The following is a 23,103-nucleotide window of genomic DNA, read 5'->3' as shown; positions in this document are numbered from 1 at the left end:
ACAGACCCTGTCTAGGTGGATTGTGACGGCCATTAGCAAGGCCTATTCCCTGGCAGGGGTGGCTTGCCCGCTTCATGTCAGAGCCCACTCCACGCGGTCCCAAGCATCCTCTTCGGCACTCCTCAGGGGGGTGCCCCTGGTTAACATTTGTAAAGCGGCCACATGGTCCTCTGCAGACACCTTTGTCAGGCATTACGCCGTTGATGTCAATGCGGAGCAGGATGTATCTGTGGCCAAGGCTGTCTTACACTCCCTTTTTTCCTGAGGGAGTTTAGGAATGACTTTCTTGGCGTACCTGCTGGGTACCCTTGAGTGAAAGTGTGTATATATGTACCTGGGGGTGTTTATATATGTAAATATTGAGTATTTATGTGTCCTTACACAGTATTTTTACGTAGATGTATATATGCATATCTATTTATTGTTGTTCTTGTTTGTTCAATAAAATTGTGTTGGACTTCACCCCCGCCTTCCTTATTGTGTGAAGCTTGGTACACTCCCATGTGTGGAGGCACAGAAGAACGAAGATGAAAACAGGGTTAACATACCTGTAACTTATGTTCATCGAGTTCTTCTGTGCTGACACACAACCCTCCCTCCTACCCCGCTGTGAACTCCAATGCACGATAATGTGTTGGCTGTAACGGAAATTGGTGTTTTTAAGGTGTTATGGCTGAAGTGTGTTGGTCAAGCGGCGGCAAGGGAGAACTGAGGGAAGGGGCCGTTGGTCGCTGGAGGATCACGTGACCGTTTGGGCGGGAAAACGGTCGCTGAGGCGCGCGACAAACGGCCCCTTCGGAGCCATGGAAGCTCTAGAAAATTCTCCGGCGGCTGGCCTGCGCCTGCGCAGTCCCCATGTGTGTCAGCACAGAAGAACTCGATGAACATAAGTTACAGGTATGTTAACCCTGTTTTTACTCTTATGCCTTTTTGTCCTGTCTAGGCTGATGTGTAAACCCTGGAAGAAATTCCCAGACCCTTTCCCACGCAAACCTGTGGTCTAAGTGGGAGGGGGAAATGAGTGGGTCTTTAGAACTGTACTTTCTTCAAGTTTCTATTCCTATCAAGGAAGCGTGTACAGCTTAGATGCTTTCTTGCCTCTGAGTAATTCTATGGACATATATATGGAGATGTTTGGATTTTGAATAAAACCATTTAACCAAGAGCTTGGACTTCTTGTTGCAATGGTTCAGGGACCCGTCTGCCATATCCTGTCACCCACAGCCTGACGTTTTGAGAGGAATCTAGTCATTTTCCTCTGCACCTGCAACCCTTGGAGAATGGCTTACTGGCTTCACGTCGTCAGAGCCTGACCTGGAGCCAACAGCGCCAGAGGATCCCATCAATCAACTGTGACCAGGTGCAACTCCGGAAGGGACTTCCAGAGAACTGGCACCTGTGACCCACACGCATTTGGACTACCTTATGGACTATAATATATCTGCAATGAGGGAACTTAGTGCAGCCGGGACCCTCCTGATGTACCCTGAACTGGGAGCTATCCCCAAAGCCAGGTCTACCTACTACCACTAGAATCTACCACCCACGCGCGAGTGGGGCCCTCATAGATCCCTAACTGCAGAGGAGAGGATGCAATGCCGTGGGACGATGTACTTTCGATGTTTTATCGAGATGGAGGGGTATGTTGGCGAGCCGATGGCAAGAGGAGCAGCCACTGCAATAGGCCACGCGGGGTGGAGTGTGAGGCCACCATGGATGGCTGAGACCAGCGAGTACTGCTTCTTGCGAGACATAGCGGAGGATTTACAAATATTGGGGGACCCTGGATTACTGCCTGGCAATGCCATGGAATATCGTGGAGTTAAAGATGAGACAGGAACAGATCCTTTGGACAGCTGTGAATTGGGAGCCATGGCCAGGCCAAACAACCAGGATTGGGGCCAGACGCCATAGCTACCCGCACTGCAGGATAAAGCAACACAATCAGTGTTGTCAGGTTTAAAAATGCAGGGGGACCGCAGATTAACACCTGGTAATGAGCACACTTTGGTGGATTATTCCGTTGAGGAAGAGATGGACTCCATGGTATCAAGTGACTTAAAGGCTGCGGCCGGGCCAGCAATCCCTATTGCGGGCCAGACACCTCAAACCGTGAGAGATGAGATGCATCCAACTCAGGAGGAGCTAGCTCACGCCTCGAGGATACAACAAGAATGGAAACAAAACCTCCTCAAAGGGCAAGAGAACATAAGTTCACCGGAGACACTGGTGACAACAGTGACGGGAGCATGTGAGGAACCAAGAAAAAGCCCTACCCTGCCGCAGTTGAGGAGAGCTCCGCAAATGGACAAGATCCAATAAATTCTATAGGGATAGTGCCGCTGGAAAGGGGAAGAGTGCTTTTAATGACTGCTGCACAGTTCAGGGACGACCAAGTAGTTCCCTCAATTACACATTTTCCAATAGTAGCAACAAGAACAGAGGGAAGGAGTCTCATCCTGCCTCCCACCCTAGTGACTGCACCAAATATATCTTCCTGGGAAGTAGGGATGGGTCAGTATGGGAGAGCACAACCATTGACTATGTATTGTCATCTCAACAACATCCACCTGAACATACAATTCACAATGGAGAAAGAAATCGAGGGAAAACTCCCATTCCTGGATACCTTGGTCATCCGCAAAGCAAACTTTCAGTTAGGTCACAAGGTCTACAGGAAACCAACTCACACTGATCGGTACTTACACAAAAACTCCAATCACCACCCCCGACAGAAAAGAGGCATAATGAAAACATTAGTGGATCGTGCAAGACGGATATGTGAGCCGCACTTTCTCAATGAGGAAATTAATCATCTAAACCACGCACTTCAGGCAAATGGCTACTCCAGAAATGAAATCCGAAGAGCAATCAAACCCAGGATGAATCAAACAACCAAGGAAAAACAGTCTCCTACAGGAAAAATGTTTTTGCCATATATCAAAGGAATTACTGATCAGATGGGAAAGCTTATGAAAAAGCATAACCTTCAAGCAGTATTCAGACCCACCCGAAAAATACAACAGATGCTACGATCAGCAAAAGACAGTAGAGACCCCCTCACCTCTGCAGGAGTATACCGTATACCCTGCAGCTGTGGACAAGTTTACATCGAGACCACAAAGCGTAGCATCCAGACAAGAATAAAAGAACATGAAAGACACTGCAGACTTGGACAACCTGAAAAATCAGCAGTGGCTGAACATAGCCTAACGCAAACAGGGCACAGTATCTTATTCCAGGACACCAAAATACTGGACAACACTTCCAACTACTTTGTCAGACTGCACAGGGAAGCCATTGAAATTCACAAGCATAAGCAAAACTTCAACAGGAAAGAAGAAACCTTAAGAATGAACAGAGCATGGTTTCCAGTTCTGAAAAACACCAGGCTAACAAAACATTCTATCCCCAACAATAGCCCTGCAGAGAAGATTAGCACATCAAGTACCAATCCATATGCAAAAGAACCTCCTCAGGATACAGTGAAGCCTCCCGCCATTAGCATTCCACACCCTGGGAAACTCTTACAGGATGACTCAGCTCAACCCCACCCCTCCTGAGTAGATACAAATGACCTACATCTTTTCCACACTGTGACACTGAGAGATCTCTGTCTTTTGGTGCTACACCTCTGAAGATGCCAGCCACAGCTGCTGGTGAAACGTCAGGAACTACAATGCCAAGACCACGGCAATACAGCCCGGAAAACCCACAACAACCAACAACCATTGACTGTTCCTCCGATCGTGGGTGGCACAGGGGTGCCAATTGCCACAATGGGGATGAGAGTCCCGATGAACTTGCAGATTCAAACACCCCTGCCACTGTTGACAATTCCCACTTTACCACTCCAGAGGGGAGTGGGGGCCCAACAAGGGGGAACCCAGCCATTGAGGGTCCTGTCTGCTACAGCAAGCACAGGGTCATCGGTTGCTGCCGTAGGGATGAGGGTGCCCCAAACCGGCCAACCACAGCGAACCCCTATCATTGTCCCAATGGGGACAGGAGTACAAATAAGCCACCCGCAAACAGGGGGTTCTCCAATATACCCACCTCAGGGAGCCCCGAGGGTTCAACCACAAGCCTTTCACCACAGTACGGAGGAATACCACCGGCAGCTCCAAGGGGCTATGGAGCAGATGGAGCCCATCAAATACCCTTCGTGGCACAAGAACACGTTCAACCACCCCCATTTGGAGTGGCCCCGATCCACCAGCTGGTGGGGGAGCGGGGAGCAGGAGCTCCCGCAGCGGGACTGCTGCAAGGATGGTTCAAATTGGAAGTCACATTTGACAGAAGCCCCAGGAACTTGGGATGTTTTATAGTACAAGCTATGGAGTTTTTCCAAGATTGGGGACATTTGTTTCCTTTGGAGCACAGTCGGGTGAGCCACTTAGGATCTCGAATGGAAGGGGCAGCAGCCGAATGGTATGTGACCCTGCATAACATGGGAGCTCCCGAGCTACATGACTTAAATCATAGAATTATAGAATTGGAAGGGGCCATACAGACCATCTAGTCCAACCCCCTGCCCAGTGCAGGATTAGCCTAAAGCATCTCTGACAAATATTCATCCAACCTCTTCTTGAAAACTGCCAGTGAGGGGGAGCTCACCACCTCCCTAGGCAGCTGATTCCACTTTTGAACTACTCTGATGGTGAAAAAGTTTTTCCTAATATCCAGTCGGTACCTTTGTGCATGTAGTTTTAGCCCATTGCTTCGCGTCCTACCCTCTGCTGCCAACTGGAACAGCTCCCTGCCCTCCAAATGACAGCCTTTCAAATATTTAAAGAGAGCAATCATGTCCCCCCTCAACCTCCTCTTCTCCAAACTAAACATTCCCAAGGCCCTCAGCCTTTCCTCGTAGGGCTCAGTCTCCAGACCCCTGATCATCCTCGTCGCTCTCCTCTGCACCCTCTCGATTTTGTCCACATCCTTTTTGAAGTGAGGCCTCCAGAACTGCACACAATACTCCAGGTGTGGCCTGACCAAGGCAGTATAGAGAGGGGCTATGACCTCCTGCGATTTCGATGCTATGGCCCCTTTGATACAACCCAGGATTGAATTAGCCTTTTTTGCCACCGCATCACACTGACTGCTCATATTCAGTTTATAGTCCACTCTTACCCCAAGATCCCTTTCACATATACTACTGCCCAGAAGTGTATCCCCCATCCAGTATTTGTGCTTCTCATTTTTGTGGCCCAGATGTAATACTGTGCACTTGTCTTTGTTGAATTGCATCCTATTCACAGCTGCCCACTTCTCCAGAGTATTCAGGTCTTGTTGAATTTTAATTCTATCTTCTTGGGTGTTTGCTACCGCTCCCAATTTGGTATCATCAGCAAATTTAATGAGCAGCCCTTCCACTCCTTCATCCAGATCATTGATAAAAATATTGAAAAGTACCGGGCCCAAAACCGAGCCCTGCGGCACCCCACTGGACACCTCCCTCCAATCTGATGAAACGCTGTTGACCACCACTCTTTGAGTGCGGTCCTCCAACCAGTTACCTATCCACCAAACTGTCCTATAGTCTACTCCACAGTCTTCCAGTTTGCCCATCAGAATGTCATGGGGAACCTTATCAAAAGCTTTACTGAAATCCAGATAAATCACGTCAACAGAGTTCCCCTGATCCAGTAAGCTGGTCACTCGATCAAAGAAGGAAACCAGGTTGGTCTGGCAGGATCTGTTAGGAACAAAACCATGCTGACTTCCCCGGATCACTGAGCGGTCCTTCAGATGCTTACAGATTGATCGCTTTAAAATCTGTTCTAATATCTTCCCAATATCTGTTCTAATATCTTCCCAAATGCTTTTGTATATGCACTCAAAGCCCAATGTGAAGACCCATTAGAAGGGGAGAGGGCTCGAACAAAACTCATCAGACGGGGCCAGAACCGTAAGGGAATATGCTGCTGAATTTTTTTTTCTTTTTTTTTTTTATTAAAGAATTTTCAGCATATAACATATAACAAGAACAACAGTAACTGCATAAACATAACATGGTGCTATACATAGTTAAGCTAAAGCAAGAGAGTAATAACAGCAGTTTGCGCGGATAAGTTAGATAAGAGGTGTCCACCTTTGTCAACGTTCAAATACAGTACAAGGTAGGCGTTAGCTTTGTAGGGGGAATGATAAACAAGCAAAGCCAGTATATTACATAACAAGCCTATAATTCAAATCTCAGGGTTTATAACCGTGTAATAGGGAAGCTTAGAGACCAGCCATGAATTCTGGGATAGAAAGTCCAAGAAAGGATACCATTTCGAATAAAACTGTGTAGTTTTAGAGGGGTTCTGCAGCAATCTGATTCTGTCTGCTATCTTATCCATCATAAGGTGATTCCACACCATTCTGTACCACATATCAAGATTGGGTGGAAAGTGTGATTTCCACCTGAGTGCAATCGCATTTTTTGCAGCTACCAAGAGAGTTCTGATCAAATCTTTCCTTATTTGGGGAATTGCCAAATCTTTCCAGAGATCTAGGAAAACAAGTTCCGGGCGTAAGGGTATCTCATAAGCTGTAATACGAGAAATTTCACGGAGAATCGTCTGCCAGAAGTCGGCTATATAGGTACATTCCCACCAGCAATGCGGGAAAGTACCTTGCCCTCCGCACTTTTTCCAGCAAAGGGAAGACCTGCCAGGATATATTTTCGCTAGCTTTTGGGGGGTGAGGTACCATCTGTGGATAAGCTTGTAGGTTTGGAGTCTCACACTGGTGACAGGGGAATTAATCAATGCAGATGCCCAAACTTGCTCTCTATCTTCCTGTGATAATTCTGTCCCGCAATCATGTTGCCATTTGTTCAACAGTGCCTCATTGCTTGGTTTTTTGGTATCAATCAGTATGTGATAGAATTTTGACAGGAGGCCTTTACGAATAAGTGATCGGGAGTCTAGAAGAGTTTCAAGTGTAGTTATCGGTTTGGCCATTATGCTTTTTATATCCAGTGCATTTAGGAGATATCTCAGTTGGAGATAGAAGAACCAAGGGATTTCCCTGCCCACTTTGTTGTTCAGTTCTACCCTGCTTATGATACCATCCTTAGTAGCTACGTCTAGCAACCTTAAGTCTCTTAAGTCTTCCCAAGAGCGTAGCGCTGTTATATTGTGCTGGTGGGGCATGCCCTTATGGGCCGTGAGTACTGAAAAGCGGGATATAGCCGGGAGGAGGACCTTTTTGTATCTGTCCCAAAGTTTTAAAAGTGCCTTGAGGAATATATTGTGGTGTACTGAGGGAGGACGGAGGCTCGGCATGGACCAGAATGTTTCCCTCAATGTTTTTGGCTGGGAGAAGACTTGCAATATATCAGTCCAATCAGAGTGCCCGGTAGGATGTAAGATTTGAAGGACATCTGACAGCCTGGCTGCGTCGTAATAGAGCCCTATGTCAGGATAATTAAAGCCTCCTGCCGCCCTAGGGGCGCACAGGATCTTAAAGGCTATTCTGGGGCGTTTGTTCTGCCATAGGAATCGGTTAAAAATTGTCTGCCACTGGTTGATAATTTTACTAGGGACGTCAATTGGAATCGTTCGGAATAAGAAGATCAATTTCGGGAGGACAAAGGATTTTATCAAGTGATATCTTTCATACCACGCCAGATTTTGCTTGTTCCATTTGAGCAGGAGGTGTTTAATTTCTTTAAGCTTTTGAACATGATTCACTTGGAGTAGCTGAGCCGGATTAGATGGGATATTTATACCCAGATAATGAAGGTGTGTTTTGACCCACTGGAAATCAAATTGCCGTTTTATGCTACTACATGTTGCCTCGGGTAGATTTACAGGCAGAATGGTGGTCTTGCTTGGATTTATTTTCAAGCCAGATACTTGCCCAAATTGAGGAAGTTCGTCAGTCAGAAATTTTAGAGAATCAAGTGGTTTTGTGATGAATAGTAAGATGTCGTCAGCAAATAAACACAGCTTAAAGCTGTGGTTATTAATTTCAATGCCTTGAATTCTCCTATTAGTCCTTATCGCCTCTGCCAGAGGCTCTATAGCCAGAGCAAAGAGGATAGGGGATAGGGGGCAGCCTTGGCGCGTGCCTCGGTGGAGAGAGAAGGAATTGGATGCTATATCATTTAGTTTAATTCTCGCACGGGGGCCCTCATATATTGCTTTGATTATTTGTAAAAATTTAGAACCAAAGTTCATTTGGGAGAGAAGCACTTGTAGGTATGGGATCTCAAGGGTGTCGAAGGCTTTTTCTACGTCCAGTGAGAGGAACATGGACTGTATATTATGATGTCTACTGAATGTCAAGATATTCAGTGCCTTGTAGATATTATCTGAGATGTCCCTATTGGGAATAAAGCCAATCTGATCCGTACAAATATAGTTTTCAATAAAGGAGTTAAAACGGTGGGCAAATATAGAGGTGAAGATCTTATAATCAACGTTTAGTAGGGAAATTGGTCTGTAGGATCCAGGGTTTGAAGGATCTTTACCCTCCTTGGGGATCATAGTAATTATTGCCTCAGACCAGGTTTTGGGGAGGGTCCCTGAGATATATACATCATTACAGGCCAGTAATAAGGGTGGGGTTAAGACTAGGGCAAACTTTTTATAGAATTCAGCCGGGTATCCATCTGGCCCTGAGGCCTTATTGCCCTTCAGTCTTTTAATAGAGTCCAGTAGCTCCGTAGTGGAGATTGGACTGTCCATTATTCTGCTATGCGCCAATGTCAATTTTTTGATGTTTTTGTGGTTTGAGAGATATTTTCTGATCGCCATATTATCAGGTTTAGTTGATGTATATAAGTTCGCGTAGAATGTTTTAAACACCTGTAATATTTCGGGGGATTTAGAGAATACCTGTCCTTTGGCATCTTTTATGAGCCTGATATATCTATTGATCTTTTTCTCCTTAACTTTCCAGGATATACAGCGTAGTGTCCTAGGGGAGTGATTCCAGTGTTTCTGTTTCAGATACAAGAGGTTTTTTTGGATTTGGTGAGTCTCGAGAGACTCCAAGGCTTTACGTTCGTGTAACAGCTGCTTATAGATTTTTTTACTACCTCTTTCTTTGTGCAGACGTTCCAATTGGTGGATTTTATCCATTATAAGTTGTTTTTGAAGCCTTTTTTTTATTTAGGGCAGCAGACAAGGCTATCAGTTGCCCCCTTAATACAGCCTTAAGAGCATCCCACACTGTTTGGGGTGATATCATGTCTGTCTGATTGTCTGTAAGATATTGAGTGATATATTGTTCAATTTTCAACACATTGTCTTCATGTAATATTAGGTTTTTATTGAATGTCCAGTGCCTCTCCTTTTCATGCGTGCTTTCCAGGGATAATTTACAGTCTACCCACGCATGGTCCGAGTAGTCTATGTTCCCTATATTTGAGAGTTGTACTCTGTCAATCAAGTCTGGGGACACCAGGATGAAATCAATCCTGGTGTAAATGTCGTGGCGGGCCGAGTAGTACGTGTAATCTTTAACCAGCTTGTTCATTTCCCTCCATATATCTACTAAATGGAATTGTGTGAATAGCGCGAGCAGTTTTGTGTCTTGGCCGGGATTTTTGGGAGCTCTTAGCAGTTTAGAAGTTTTATTACGGGTAAAGGAGGATTTATCTAAACTGTAGTTTGCTACATAATTAAAGTCTCCTCCCACTACTACCGGTCCCTCTTGGAAGTTCTTCAACTTTTGCAGAACCTCTTCAGTGAATTCTAATTGCTGTGCATTAGGCGCATAGATTGTAGCTAGTGTGAGTAATTGCCCATTTAACTGGCCCTTTATAAACAAGAACCGCCCCCTGTGATCTCTTAGAGTGGCTTTATGCACAAATTGGGCCTTTTTGGTAAACAAGATGGCCACCCCTCGGGATTTTGAAGAGCCCTTTGCATGATATTGCAGTTGTATCCACGAGGCCTTAAGTTCCGCCTCAAAATTTGCGTGCAGGTGAGTTTCCTGTAGCAGGACTACATCTACATTAAGCTTTGCTAGGTTTGACAGAACTCTCTTTCTCTTCACTAAATTATTTAGCCCCCTCACATTCTGAGAAACAATGTGAAGACCTGGTTGTGATGCCATCTTGGAGAGGAAAGAAGTCAGATTAGTAAGGATAACCCTTAGGGAGATGTCTAATATTTTCGATCAGGGGTCGTGTATGTCTAGATCTCTAGCGGGAGTGTTGGAACGACTGGCCCAATATTCTATGGAGGATTAGAGTAGTACGGTTAAAGACACCTTATGTACCAAATAAAGAGTTGATATACAGGTGCAGTAAAATTCAGATAAGAAGATTACTATCTGTTACTAAGCAATCAATCAATCAGAAATTCATTACTTTAAAAGCAATCATACAATGAATTCATGGTTAAAAAAATAAGAATCGAAGCATGTATCATAAATTCAATAGAGGGTACAATGGGTAAAAATCAGGTTGTTATATTAATAATGTATAATATTTAATCTAACCCCCTTTTTCTTTTAGAGTGCATAGGCAATCAATCAATCCGTCAGAGAGCAAAACTTAGAATCGTGTTACTCAAATAGGTTGCTATGTTATCTCTCCCTGAGTAGTAATGCCCTTAACTTCAATTAATCCTGAGTAATTAACAAAAGCAATCATTCAATGAATTCATGGTTAGAAAAGAATAAAAATCATGGCATATATTATAAATTCAATAGAGAATACAGTGGGTGAAAATCAAGTTGTTATGGTAATAATTTACAGTATTTAATCAAACCCCTTTGACTCTTTGAGTACGTTGGCAGTTAAAACAGACTATCAGTGAGCAAAATTTAGAACTGTGCTTCTGAAGCAGGCTGCAGTGTTAACTTTTCCTGATTAATAATGCACTGAACTTCAATTAATCCTGAGTGTTCAATAAATTATTCAATTGATTGGAAATTAATTAAAATTCTCTCTTTTAGTATCCTAATGGGGAGCCAACTAACCTAATGGATTTACCTCTAATACTAAAACACTAACTTGCCTTAACTGTCAATATCAACTATATACAACAAGCACACAGCACTTTACTATACTTTATATTTTCCTGAAGTGTCTTAAACAAAACAAACAAACAAAAAAATTATTATGTATATACAAATGCAACAATTGTGTACTAAGAGAAGTAAGAAGCTTCTTCAGTATATTGAAAACAATTAACTTGCTAAACAGTCCTCAGCAGCCCCTTGAGTGGGTCCTGCAACGGGGCTGCTGCAATTAAACAGTAAGGAGGACTGTCTGTGGAAAGGGCAAATAGGGAAGCAACCCTTTCAATCCCACCTCACCCACCCCCATCTGCTAGTAATCACAACAAGATAGGGACGTTCTAACACAACATATTTGGCCACGTATCTTACACTTGAAAGTCAGGTGTCCCGAACGGGTATTTTACTATTTTTCTGAGGAGACATTGGCAGGCTCCGTTTTCTCTTTTGTGTGTTGGTTTCTGTCTCCATGGCGATCTCTATGCCTAAATCACGAAGGAGGCGAAGGCCGTCCTCGGGAGTGGAGACCAACTGTTGCTTGCCGTTCACCTTGAGATGCAGCGTTGAATAGCGGGTCCAACCATACTCTATTCGGGCATTCCTAAGCTCTTCAGTTATGGGCTTGAACTGTCTTCTCCGTTCCAGGATCTCCGTCAGCAGGTCTGTGAAGACGCTGATCCGCCCTCCATTATGGGACAGGAATTTTCGCGCCCTTGCTGTTTCAAGCATTATCTTCCTTACTCTCCAGTCCGAGAAGACGGCCACAACATCTCTAGGACCTCTTCTCTTGTCTGGATTTTTGGGACCCACTCTTTAGGCTTTGGTTACAAGCATTGCAGGGGTTTCCTTCAGTTGCAGCTCTGCCGTCAGCCAGCCCGCCAAAAAGTTAGAGAGGTCCGTATCCATGGCAGTATTCTCCTCTATCCCCCTAAATTTCAAATTAGAGCCCCGCATTTGGATTTCCATATCCAGGATCTTATTTTGAATACGATCGTTTTCTGACTGCAGGGAGCGAACCTCCTCCCTCAAAACGGCATTTTGGTTAAGAGCCTGATCTGATTTTAAAACGGCAGAGTCCGTAACTATCTTAAGGTCACGTAACTGTTGAGATAGCGGCTCCATCAGATGGGTGATTTTGTCGGAGAAGCTCAACTCAAGCTCTTGCAGCAGGGTTTTCAATGCTGGGTCGTATGAAATCGTTTGCATTTTTCGCGCCTCAGCATTAGCCACGACGGCCGCCATGTTGTTGCTCGCTCCTTCCCCCTCCCCCTCAGCACCTTCAATCTGCGACGCCGGGAAGTAGCTTTGCAAACTTTTCCCTGCCTTATTATTATGTTTCTTAGAGGATAAGTCTTGCTTACCCTTCATGCTACGATGTGTAGAACGTTTTTCGAAGCTGTTAATGGGGTTTCGAGGTGGAATTGAAGCGGAGCTTCAGCTTCAGGCGTCCATTCCTCTCGGTGCCGACGCCACGCCCCATATGCTGCTGAATTTAGACAATTAGCCTCCAAAGTTCAGGGCTACCATGAAGAAGTAAAAATTGAACTTTTCCAAAACAGATTGAATGCTGACCTGCTAGATCAAGCACTAATGCAAGATGACCCACAAACCCTGTTAGGATGGATCCAATTGGCATGTGAGGTTGAAAATAGAACCCAAGTAGTGAAACTTGTTAGAATGCAGCAGCATGCTGGGACGAGGAGACCAACCACTGCAGGCAGGGGCTATACCTCGCTAGGTCCAAAAGCCCCTATCTCCGTAACCGGGAGAGCATTACGATGGCGACAAGGACTATGTTTAAAATGTGGGGGCATGGGACACTTTGCAGCACAATGCCCTGTAAAGCTGGCACAAGGGGGGAGAGGCCAAAGAGTACCCTGCAGGGCCCCCAAAGCCACCTAGTTGGGAAGTGCCTCCAAAGCGTGGGAAGCCGGGGACTGGCTTGGATGCCGATGAGAGTCCCAGAAATACTGAGGGACCCACACAGAAAGAGGCAGAAGAGGATTTCACCCCGCCATTGGGAAACGAGACAGACCTGCTGTGAAAAGGTCCCGACAGCAGGTCCCTAAGGAGCCCAAACCACCAGAGGTGAGAGAAAGAGGGGCCATACTATTTATGCCAGTGATGTTACTGAATCCAAAAAAGGGAACTCATGTGCGAGTGCAAACATTAATAGATTCCGGATGCTCCCGGGACTTGATATCGCCAGCCCGGGTTACAGGACTTGGACTAGAACTAATAGAACTCAAAGGCACTATAGTATTTGAGCAAATGGATGGGTCTAACATGAATCCTGCACCCTATAAAACTGAACCTACCCCAACGAGTATGGGAGATCATTGGGAGAATCGAACATATCGAACAGTGATGTGGGCAAATACCCCCTGGTACTGGGAAGTCGCTGGCTATGGGACCATGACCCGTACATCAAATGGTCCACTGGAATAGTGGTCTTTAAGAGGGATCATTGTGCAAAACATACATGGACTAAAGTATGGGGCCGGGAGGCACCCTCCCTGTTAGAGACTGTGCTGTTGACCACGGAGGAGGAGAAAGCCATTCCCCCCGAATATCAAGATTTAAAACAAGTGTTTGATGAAAAAGAAGCTGATGAGCTTCCTCCTCATTGAGGTACGGACTATGCTATTGAACTCATTCCAGGGGAAAAGTTGCCTAAGGAAAAATTGTACTCTATGAGCCCAGCCGAAAGAAAGGAGCTGAGAATATTCATTAACAAAAACTTAGAGCGAGGATTCATCTGCCCTGCCAGTTCCCCCCATGCTGTGCCCGTAATGTTCCGCAAAAACTGACAGTTTTCAAGAAGAGGCTGGATGAATATCTGTCAGAGATGCTTTAGGCTGGTCGTGCACTGGGCAGGGGGTTGGACTAGATGGTCTGTATGGCCCCTTCCAACTCTATGATTCTATGAAAAAGAAAGATTGGTACTGACTATTGTGGAATAAATGCTGTGTCCATGTCAAATGCATATCCCCTCCCCTTAATTAGAAACTTGCTCAGTGTGGTGGCACAAGACAAAATCTTTTCTAAACTAGACCTAAAAGATGCTTATTTCCGGGTGAGTATAAGGGAGGAGGATGAATGGAAAACTGCATTCAATACCCCTTGGGGGCAATTCGAATACCTCATAATGACTTTTGGCCTATAGGGGGCACCAAATGTGTTTATGAATTTAATTAATGAAGTGCTGCATGAATACCTGTACAAAGGTGTGGTTGTTTACCTCGATGACATATTGATTTATTCCGCTGATAAAGAATCCCATGTGGAGTTGGTCAGAAAGGTGCTAACCACTATAAAGAGAAACAAACTGCCAGTAAAATTGTCTAAATATGAATTCCATAAAGAGGAGCTGGATTTTTTGGGGTACCGAGTCTCTCACCAAGGACTGAAAATGGACCCAGAAAAAATCCAAGCTGTAGTGGGGTGGGAGGCCCCCAAAACAAGAAGGCAATTGCAGTCGTTCCTAGGGTTCGCTAACCTTTACCGACCCTTCATAAAAACCATTGCTCAAATTGCCCTCCCCTTAACGGACTTCTTAAAAACAAAGGGGAAGGGACTGCACGGGGAAAAGCCCAGTGCCAAGTTCAACTGGACTCGGGAATGCCAAGAGGTTTTTGAAAACCTAAAAAAGCTGTTTATCTCTGAACCAGTTCTACGACACCCTGATGAGAACCAGAAATTTGTGGTCCAGGTTGATGCTAGTGACACTGCCGTGGGGTGTGTGTGTGTGTGTGTGCTCCTACAACCAAATGAAGAGTGGAAATTGCACCCCTGCACATACATTTCGAAAAAATTCTCTGAGACTGAACACAATTGGAATGTATGGGGAAAAGAATCTTTTGCAGTGAAATTAGTACTTACCACCTGGCAGCATTGGCTAGAAGGGGCTAAAGTACCTTTTGAAGTATTGACTGATCATAAAAAGCTTAGAGGCACTATACACCCCCGTAGACTGAGCGCCAAACAGTTAAGGTGGGCGGAATTCCTCTATAAATTCAACTTCACGTTGAAGTACCTCCCTGGGCTGTCGAATTTCCTAGTAGATGCCCTTTCACACATGCCCCAACATGACAGCCAGAAGGAAGAGATAATTGATACAGTTTTCTCACCAGCTCAATTGGGAGGAGTGGTGACGACACACAGCCAAGCCGAAAAAACACAAAGCAGCACAAAACCTGGTCTCTCAGAATGGGGAGAGAGAATAAAAGCTGAAACCGAAAGGGATGAGGGAAATGTGCCCAAAGCTGAACTGAAACAGGAGGGAGATGACCACTGGTACAGGAGAGACAAACTCTGCATCCCAACCAGTTTAAGAAAAGAAATCTTTTTCTTTGTCACGATGCGAAACTAGCCGGTCATTTGGGGTATTTGAAAACCCTTCATTTAGTACAAAGACAATTTTGGTGGCCAAATATGAGAAAGGATGTCTCTTAATATGTATCCTCCTGTCCAGTATATATAATGGGGAAAACTAGGAGGGGGAAAATCCCTGGACTATTGTAACCATTAGAAACCCCTCCTAGACCATGGGCTGTAATATCAATGGACTTTATCACTGACCTTTCCTCCTCAAAAGGATTTACAATCATTTTAGTGATTGTGGACTTCTTTTCTAAGCAAGCCCATTTCATTCCATGTACTACTATCCCCACAGCTAAAAAATTAGCCAGCCTGTTCATGAAACGTGGTCAGATTACATTCATTTCCTACCAAAGTGATCTCGGATCGGGGCGTACAGTTCGTTGCCAACTTCTGGTGGGAGCTTCTCAAAGTTTCTGGAATTGAACAAGGTATATAAGCTCCGTCCATCAGCCTTAGACCAATGGACAAACGGAATGCACAAATCAAGTGTTAGAACAATTTTTAAGATGCTATGTTACTATCAACAAGATAATTGGCTCCTGATGTATCCTGATGTATCCTGAACTGGGAGCGATCCCCCAAGCCTGGTCTACCTACTACCAAAGGACTTTACCACCCATGCTCGAATAGGGCCCTCACAGATCCATAACTGCAGAGGAGAGGATGCAACACCGTGGGACAATGTACTTTTGAGCAACTCTATGGACATATATGTGGGAGTGATTGGATTTCTGAATAAAACCATTTAACCAAGAGCATGGACTTCTTGTTGCAATGGTACAGGGACCTGTCTACCATATCCTGTCACCCATAGCCTGACATGTCCCCTCTCTCACTACCGTGGCCAGACAAGATGCCTCAAGTAAACTTTACTAGGTGGGAAATGGCTGCCGGCAGGGAGAAGAATGCAGGAAAGATCCACAGTTGTCATCTTGACAGATTGCTGGATCCAACTCAATGTAGATTTGCTATAAAACAGCATTTATGCTCCCAAAGAGCAAGCGTGTGTATTCAGAGGCTGAAAAAAGGAGACATTGGCCAATAGTCATGCTCTCGTTTTGAACCATTCCTTCTAGTGGTTTGTCTTGTGAGTCTGCACATACCCACTTTTAGTTTCCATTTTTCCAGTGCTCTGAGCTTCTAAAGTATATTTTCAGGCCCTAAGCATATACATGTTTTATTTCCCTCTTTGCTCTCTGTTATCCTGTGAGTAATGGTGACAGTAGGAGTAGTCCCCCGATATCACTGCATCTGTCGCCGAGTTCCTTTCACATGCATGTAAGTTAAAGGCAGGAGTTTGCAGTACTTAGGTTTTACTGTGTTATTGTGTTTTTTATCTTACCACTGTTTTGACCGGCTGAGATTCCGTATTACCCTTTTAGTACCTACCTTTTGGGGTTTTTTTAAAAAATGTTGTTTTACTGTATTTTATGCCGATAAAAGATTTATGATGATGATGATAACATTTTATTTCCCTCTGTGCTCTCCCTAATCCTGTGAATAATCTTTGTGGGTGTTACTACCGGTAGTTAAAGGGTCAAATTAAAATAAGGTATCAGATCTTAAGTGGTATTTTGGTTTAGCTTTGTCACTGACTCAGGGAGGGAACTGTGGGGGCCCCCAGGCTCCCCAGGTATCTCTGTGGTTTCCTTGTGGCCAATCACCACCAAAACTATAGGAACACTTGTAACTTTTTCTCCTCAGGAAAGTTACGGAATAAACATTGGTTAAAATCTCTTCTCCCTGCTTTTCTATGAGGGAATAAATGTTTTACCTTTTGCAGGCTGAAAAAAGAAATTATTATACTTTTCTTTCTCAAAGTCGTTCATTTTGTGTGTACAGCAGTGGTTTTTTTAAAAAATAAAAATTTGGTTCTCTGTAGGAAGCCAAGGCATCTGTGGAAGAGACACGGGCCCTGCGGAGCAGAATCCATCTTGCTGAAGCCGCACAAATGCAAGCGGGTCGGATGGAAATGGACTATGAGGAAGTAATCCGCCTTTTAGAGGTGGAAATCGCGGCACTGAGGGCTCAGCTTACTGATCACTGCGGCCAAAATAAAGTAAGCACAACAGTCATTTCTTGTAGAGTTGCCATGGTTTCCTTGCTGTTGTCATGTATCCTGTTTTTCATTTTTCTTTCATTGGCTCTCCTAAAGTAGGTCATTGTTTGTCTTGTATTATTCAATAGCTGGAATGATGCATCAAAAAGGAGGGCAACACAAAGTCTACAAACCTTCCTTTATTCAGATACCTCTTAGTGGGGAAAACGTAAGCCACAGCCATATGTGGGTCACCCGCTAAAATGGCACAGTGCCAGTATAATTTAATACGGAACACAGAACAGGTTGGATTGCTCCTGTATATTTTTATTAATTAATATGTGGCATCAAAACACTTTTTATTGTAGTTTGATAAGGGCCTTCCAGGAAGTTTGAAAGTGGGTTCCCCCTTGCCCCAGGTTTCCAGGGATTTGGTGGCCCCAAACTCTCATTTGGTTGCTTGGGTTTTTTTTCCCTTTTTTAAGATCATATTCCATCTTTCCACTTTAAAAAGTCTTCAAGATTTTAGATCAGGAACTGCTACAATAAGATAAAAAGGCAGTCATAAAAGGCAATAGCAAAATCAGAAGTACAAAGTTGTCAGCAATCCAACATGATTCTCTCTTAAGTTGACACAGAGATGGCCCTTAATAAGGGGTTTTCTGTATTCAGTAAGACTTGGCATGTTTCCGAAAAAATGCACTAAATGGATTCTGTGTACACTTCTGTTCATTGAACTTTGAAAAAAAACAAGGATTTGAATATTGCCTAAAAATATTATGCTGACTTGAACTGATAACTTGGAAAACATGATCTGTAATGTAAAAAAGCCCTTCCTTGCAGGAGCCCATTCTCAGTGTACAACTAGGGTTATTTTCAGATGGGTAGCTGTGTTGGTCTGTAGTAAAAGAGCAAGATTTGGATCCAGTAGCACCTTAAAGACCAGCTAGGTTTCCTGGATATCTAATTGGTCTTTAAGGTGCTACTGGACCACAACCAGGGCTATTGTGGCTGCCGCTACAATGATAGCCAATTATTTTGGAAACCCGGGGGTACATAAACTTGACACAAGCCTGGAGATGTTTGTCTTTTTTCTGTGGTCCCTTGCATCATACCCTAGTGACATTAAAATGGTCTTTCTGTGTTGTATTCATTTTGTCTTAATCAAAGTGCCAAACTAGATGAGACAGAGTTCACAGATCTCCCAGGTAAATTTTCAGGAGTGTTCAGCCCCAATTTGGAATGGGTCATGGGGGAAGTGAAGTGATATAATTTCTTCTCCTATCTTGTTTCACTTATCAAAACCACCCTCCCTATGTTGCTGTTTACCCAAGTAGGGAAAATACACAGGCATTTCCCATATTTTTTCATTTGAAAGCTAAATATGAGAGGGGGTGGGATGTTAATCCACAAAAATGCACAGCAGGGAGTCAAACCCCCTTATCCCCCCCCCCGCGCATAAGGTCAGGCATGAGCGTCCTCTAGGCACATGTCTATGTGAATATTATTCTGCTCCTCAAACTGAGCCGACATTCATGAGAGTCTCTGAGAACCAATGTAGGGAAATTGCCTCTTCTCTGCCATCTGCCACTACAGAACTGCTAGCCCAGGCTTTAGCACTGATTCAAGCCCTAGGGAAAACTTTTGGTGAAACAAACACACACAAAAACCACTTCTCAAAACTTGATAGCAGATCTCAAGGGAAATGTACAGCCCTCAAAAGAAAGTTCACACACGAGCCACAGGCTTTGGGGGAAATTCTTCTGCCCCTTACAGGGCCATCAGGCAGGGCAGAAAAAGAAAATACTCTTTCCTTCCTGCTACCAGAAACAAAGAGAGGCAGATTCTTGAGCTCACGTTGACCCAAAGGGCACCTGACTTGGAGAAGGGCTGCACCAAAGCATAACGCATGGATTCTGCCTATGAAAAGGCCATGCTGACAGGAAGAATCGTCTGTGGCCAGATACAACGATGGCTTATCCTGGAGATCCTTGATCATTCCGGTCACTTCTGGGCGTTAGTTTCTGGGCGAGGCCTTCCTTCCTCCTTTCCTCAGGCTCTTCCCGGATACGGCCAGCTCTCCTCCAGCGGCCATGATCTGATTAGGCGTCGTCTTCTTTCCCTCCAACTTCCATCTTTTTCCCCTACAGCCCAGAGATTTCTTGTCTCCCTTGACCCAGATGTGAAGCACCCCAGGGAGCGTGGCCCTCAGTCCCAGAAGTGGGGTTCAGGGTAGCACTGGGCCCTGACTGAGGTTGGGGCCTCGTGTGGCTCCTGCTAGTATTTTCAAAACGTTGGAGAGAGCCGATCACAGACACCCAGGGTTTGGACCCTAACTTGTGCCTAAAAGGAATCAGGTCCAGTGACTACAAAAGCACGAGGTTCAGGAGGACACACATCTCTGTTTTTCTCCACAAGTAAATACCATTTGAAGTGTCCCTCTTAATTTAAAAATAGTAAAGAGTCCAGTAGCATCTTTAAGACTAACCAACTTTATCATAGCATAAGCTTTCGAGAACCACAGCTCTCTTCATCAAATGCATCTGACACAACTGATGAAGAGAGCTGTGGTTCTCAAACGCTTGTGCTACAAATAAGTTGGTTAGTCTTAAAGGTGCTACTGGACTCTTTACTATTTTGCCACTACAGACAAACACAGCTAATTCCTCTGGACCCTTAATTTATGCAACCATCTGCTTATATAAAGCACTATTTTGCTTTTCCAGGTCTTTAAGGTAACGGGCACAGGAAAGAGCTGTGCCCCACTTTTGCTTTGTGATAAGATCTTCAAGGCAAAGATGGGAAGGAAACAGCCTGTGCTGAGAAAAAAAAAACAAGCTGTAACTGTCGATGATGAGATTCAGCTATGGCTTTATAGGAGGAGGTAGGGCTGTTAAAGGAAGGCAGAGTCGTAGCTGTGGCTGATGGCACGTTCTGTCTTTGTACACATCCATACATCCCAACGTCTCTATAGCCACTCCTTGATTACCAGGTGCCTGTGTTCCCCCCATTTCGTCACTTCTGAAATTCATATTTTGGGGGGAAGAAGGACAAGCCTTCTTTTCCATCCTGATTGCCTGCAACTCTAAAACAGAGTGTGTTCAGATACTTGTTTTCTAGATTGCACTAGATTAACTTGAGTAATTTCACCATGTAAGTGGTTTTTATTTGTCCGTCTGGCGGTGTCCATCACTACGATCAGCTGTGTTTGCTGTTGCCAGCCTTAATTAGTTGGAATCACTGACGAGACAAAGTGAAGCAGTTATAATCAGGGCCATAGTTGAGGGTGGACCGTTTCCCCCATTGAAGTGAATGGAGGCCATAGACGGATCTCCAGCATGGCACCTATAGGGAACCATGACGCCTGCTAACACGTATCATGATATCCTTTTACTTCTTGAGCCATGGAGATAAAACCCAGAGGTATTGAATGGAGAAGAGATTCAGGTTGCTCCCTACTTGCGGATTGCCTAGAAAAACAGTTTCTCCTAGGCATGTACATCACAGCACTGTACCCTGATACTGGCCATAGACTTTTTAGGTCTGTGGGCTTGGCAACCCATCCCTGTGTTTGTCCCCTGACATTGTAAACTGAAGGCAAACATCTGTCCCCCAAAGCCAAAAGCCAGTCCTGTCTCAGCACCACCTTCAGAATGGCCGGACATGACCTTTGCATCTGCAATGCCTTGCTTGAGTGAAAGAGGACAAGGTGGGGACGGGGAGAGGGAAAGGTCTGATCCAGTACCCCTCTCGTCCCAGAATCTTTTATTTAGAAAGAACTTAAATTACATGCACAACGGTACCGGCTGGATATTAGGAAAAACTTTTTCACGGTCAGAGTAGTTCAAAGGTGGAATCAGCTGCCTAGGGAGGTGGTGAGCTCCCCTTCACTGGCAATATCCAAGAAGAGGCTGGACGAATCTTTGTCAGGGATGCTTTAGGCTCATCCTGCATTGGGCAGGAGGTTGGACTAGAAGGTCTGTATGGCCCCTTCCAACTCTGTGATTCTGTAGTGTTGAGAATGATGGTACGCCTGTTCTGATGCTCAGAGGCTACCTCCCACCATAATCAAATTGTTCCGCTTGTTCTCACTTAAAGAAGAGGGTAGTGGTTAGAAATAGGAAGTGCTGTAATATTGTTCTACTATGCACACGTCTCAGGGAAGAATTTTACCTTGCAGTCACTCTGTGCCTGACACCCAAACCGTCCCTGTATCAACAGCTTCTCCTCTGTAACATGTAGCGGCATTTGGCCCGCAGTCTGACATTGTGCATTTCCCCATTCCCCTAATCATGTGAGGCAGAGAAATGTGCAACACTGCGATGGCACAACTTGTCAAGACAGTTACTAGTTTGGGTTGGGAAGAAAACAATGACGTTATTTTTAGCCGGAGCTGTTGAGCATAAAAGTCATGAGCATAAGCACATAAGAGTAGCAGCTGGTCCATGGCTCCAACATCCTGGGTGGGAGCCAATGAAATTGGCAATTTCCCCCAATTCCAGCTTCCTGCTGCAGCCCTCCCCCATTTAATTCATCCAGGCCCCCTAACTTTCAGGAGCAGCATTTCTTGAAGGTCAGTGAACAGCAGAGGAGGAGAGAGGCAGGAAATTTTCAGTTTTGTTCTTGGAAAATTGCCAGCAGATGCCAGAGGGAAGCACGCAAGCAGTGTCTGTGGACCACAGCCACCCCTTGCTGAATTTGTCCCAGCATCGGTCAATCAGCGGCATTCTGCTCTGACCCGAGAGGCCCCATTCATCCACACAACCCATGAGACAAGTATCCTCCAGAAATCTCTGCAACCCCTTTCAAGTCCTATATATAACTAGGAGATTCAGAGGTTTTTATTCTTTTTTGAGATTCGGTGACCAGAAGTGTACGCGGTATTCCAAATGTGGCCCCAACAGGAAATCAGCGGTGGGTGTCAGAGGTGCTCTCCCCATATTTGGAAGACTTTCAAGTCTGCCTGTTTCCTACACAAGCTGGCGCGCTTCCCCCTCTCCAAAGGGTGTGTCTGCAGGTTTTGCAATCTGTGTGTGCAGATCTAAAAGGTATATTTTTATCCCATGCATCCTCCAAAAAGCTTTATAGAGCATGCATCATTCTCCCTTCCTCATACCATCCTCACAACAACGCTGTGAGGTCGATTAGGGCCAGAGTCACCCAGAGGGCTTCACAGGAGAGTCCAACACTCCAGTCACTGCTGCACGCTGGCGGAAGGATTGGTTGGGCAGGTGCGAGGCCTCCCTTGTGCCATTGGGAACGGGAAGGTCCCATTGCCGAAGCTTCTGTGCCTCTGGTTCGTTCATGCACCCGCATCTCTTTTTTCCCCAGGACAGTGTTCAGGATCTAAGGAAGAGAATTACTGTGCTGGACTGCCAGCTGAGAAAATCTGAAACCGCCAAGAAAACGTTTGAGGTGGCAACTGAGAAGTTACTGCAGTTTGTCGAGGTAAAGGCATTTCCCAGCAATGTTGTTCGAAAGGCAAGAGGCATGCTGATATATGAGCCGTACCGGAAGAATTTTTGCCATAAACGCTCTCAAGGCAACAGGGCGGAAGCCAAAAATAAGAAGTGGGGATCAATAAACTGCCGCTAGACTGAACGTGCAAGCGCAAGGCCTCTTTGGGAGCATGTAGCGGTGCAGGGACTCTCTCCTCTCTGCGTGTGTTCTCAAGGATGTCAAAAGACGTTATTCTGGGAATATTTCAGAACTAGTAA

At 45.0% G+C, this 23,103-nt stretch overlaps 1 protein-coding gene and 1 long non-coding RNA gene across 4 annotated transcripts in view; one reads left to right on the top strand and one right to left on the bottom strand.

The window, feature by feature from the left end:
* The window catches only part of STXBP4 (syntaxin binding protein 4), a 251,066-nt gene that overhangs the window by 98,600 nt on the left and 129,363 nt on the right, over positions 1–23,103 (top strand). For all 3 annotated transcript variants that reach the window (XM_054977054.1, XM_054977055.1, XM_054977052.1), the window contains exons 17-18: positions 17,231–17,407; positions 22,718–22,834. In XM_054977054.1, coding sequence (XP_054833029.1) covers positions 17,231–17,407; positions 22,718–22,834 — 294 coding nt within the window. The remainder of the gene's footprint in view (positions 1–17,230; positions 17,408–22,717; positions 22,835–23,103) is intronic.
* Positions 1–23,103, bottom strand: part of LOC129328190 (uncharacterized) — a 73,470-nt gene that overhangs the window by 38,331 nt on the left and 12,036 nt on the right. The window lies entirely within an intron of this gene.

This window comes from Eublepharis macularius, chromosome 4, assembly GCF_028583425.1.
Source record: "Eublepharis macularius isolate TG4126 chromosome 4, MPM_Emac_v1.0, whole genome shotgun sequence".
NCBI lineage: Eukaryota > Metazoa > Chordata > Lepidosauria > Squamata > Eublepharidae > Eublepharis > Eublepharis macularius.
The sequence above is the reverse complement of the archived record's forward strand: the minus strand, read 5'-3'. Positions and strand labels throughout refer to the sequence as shown.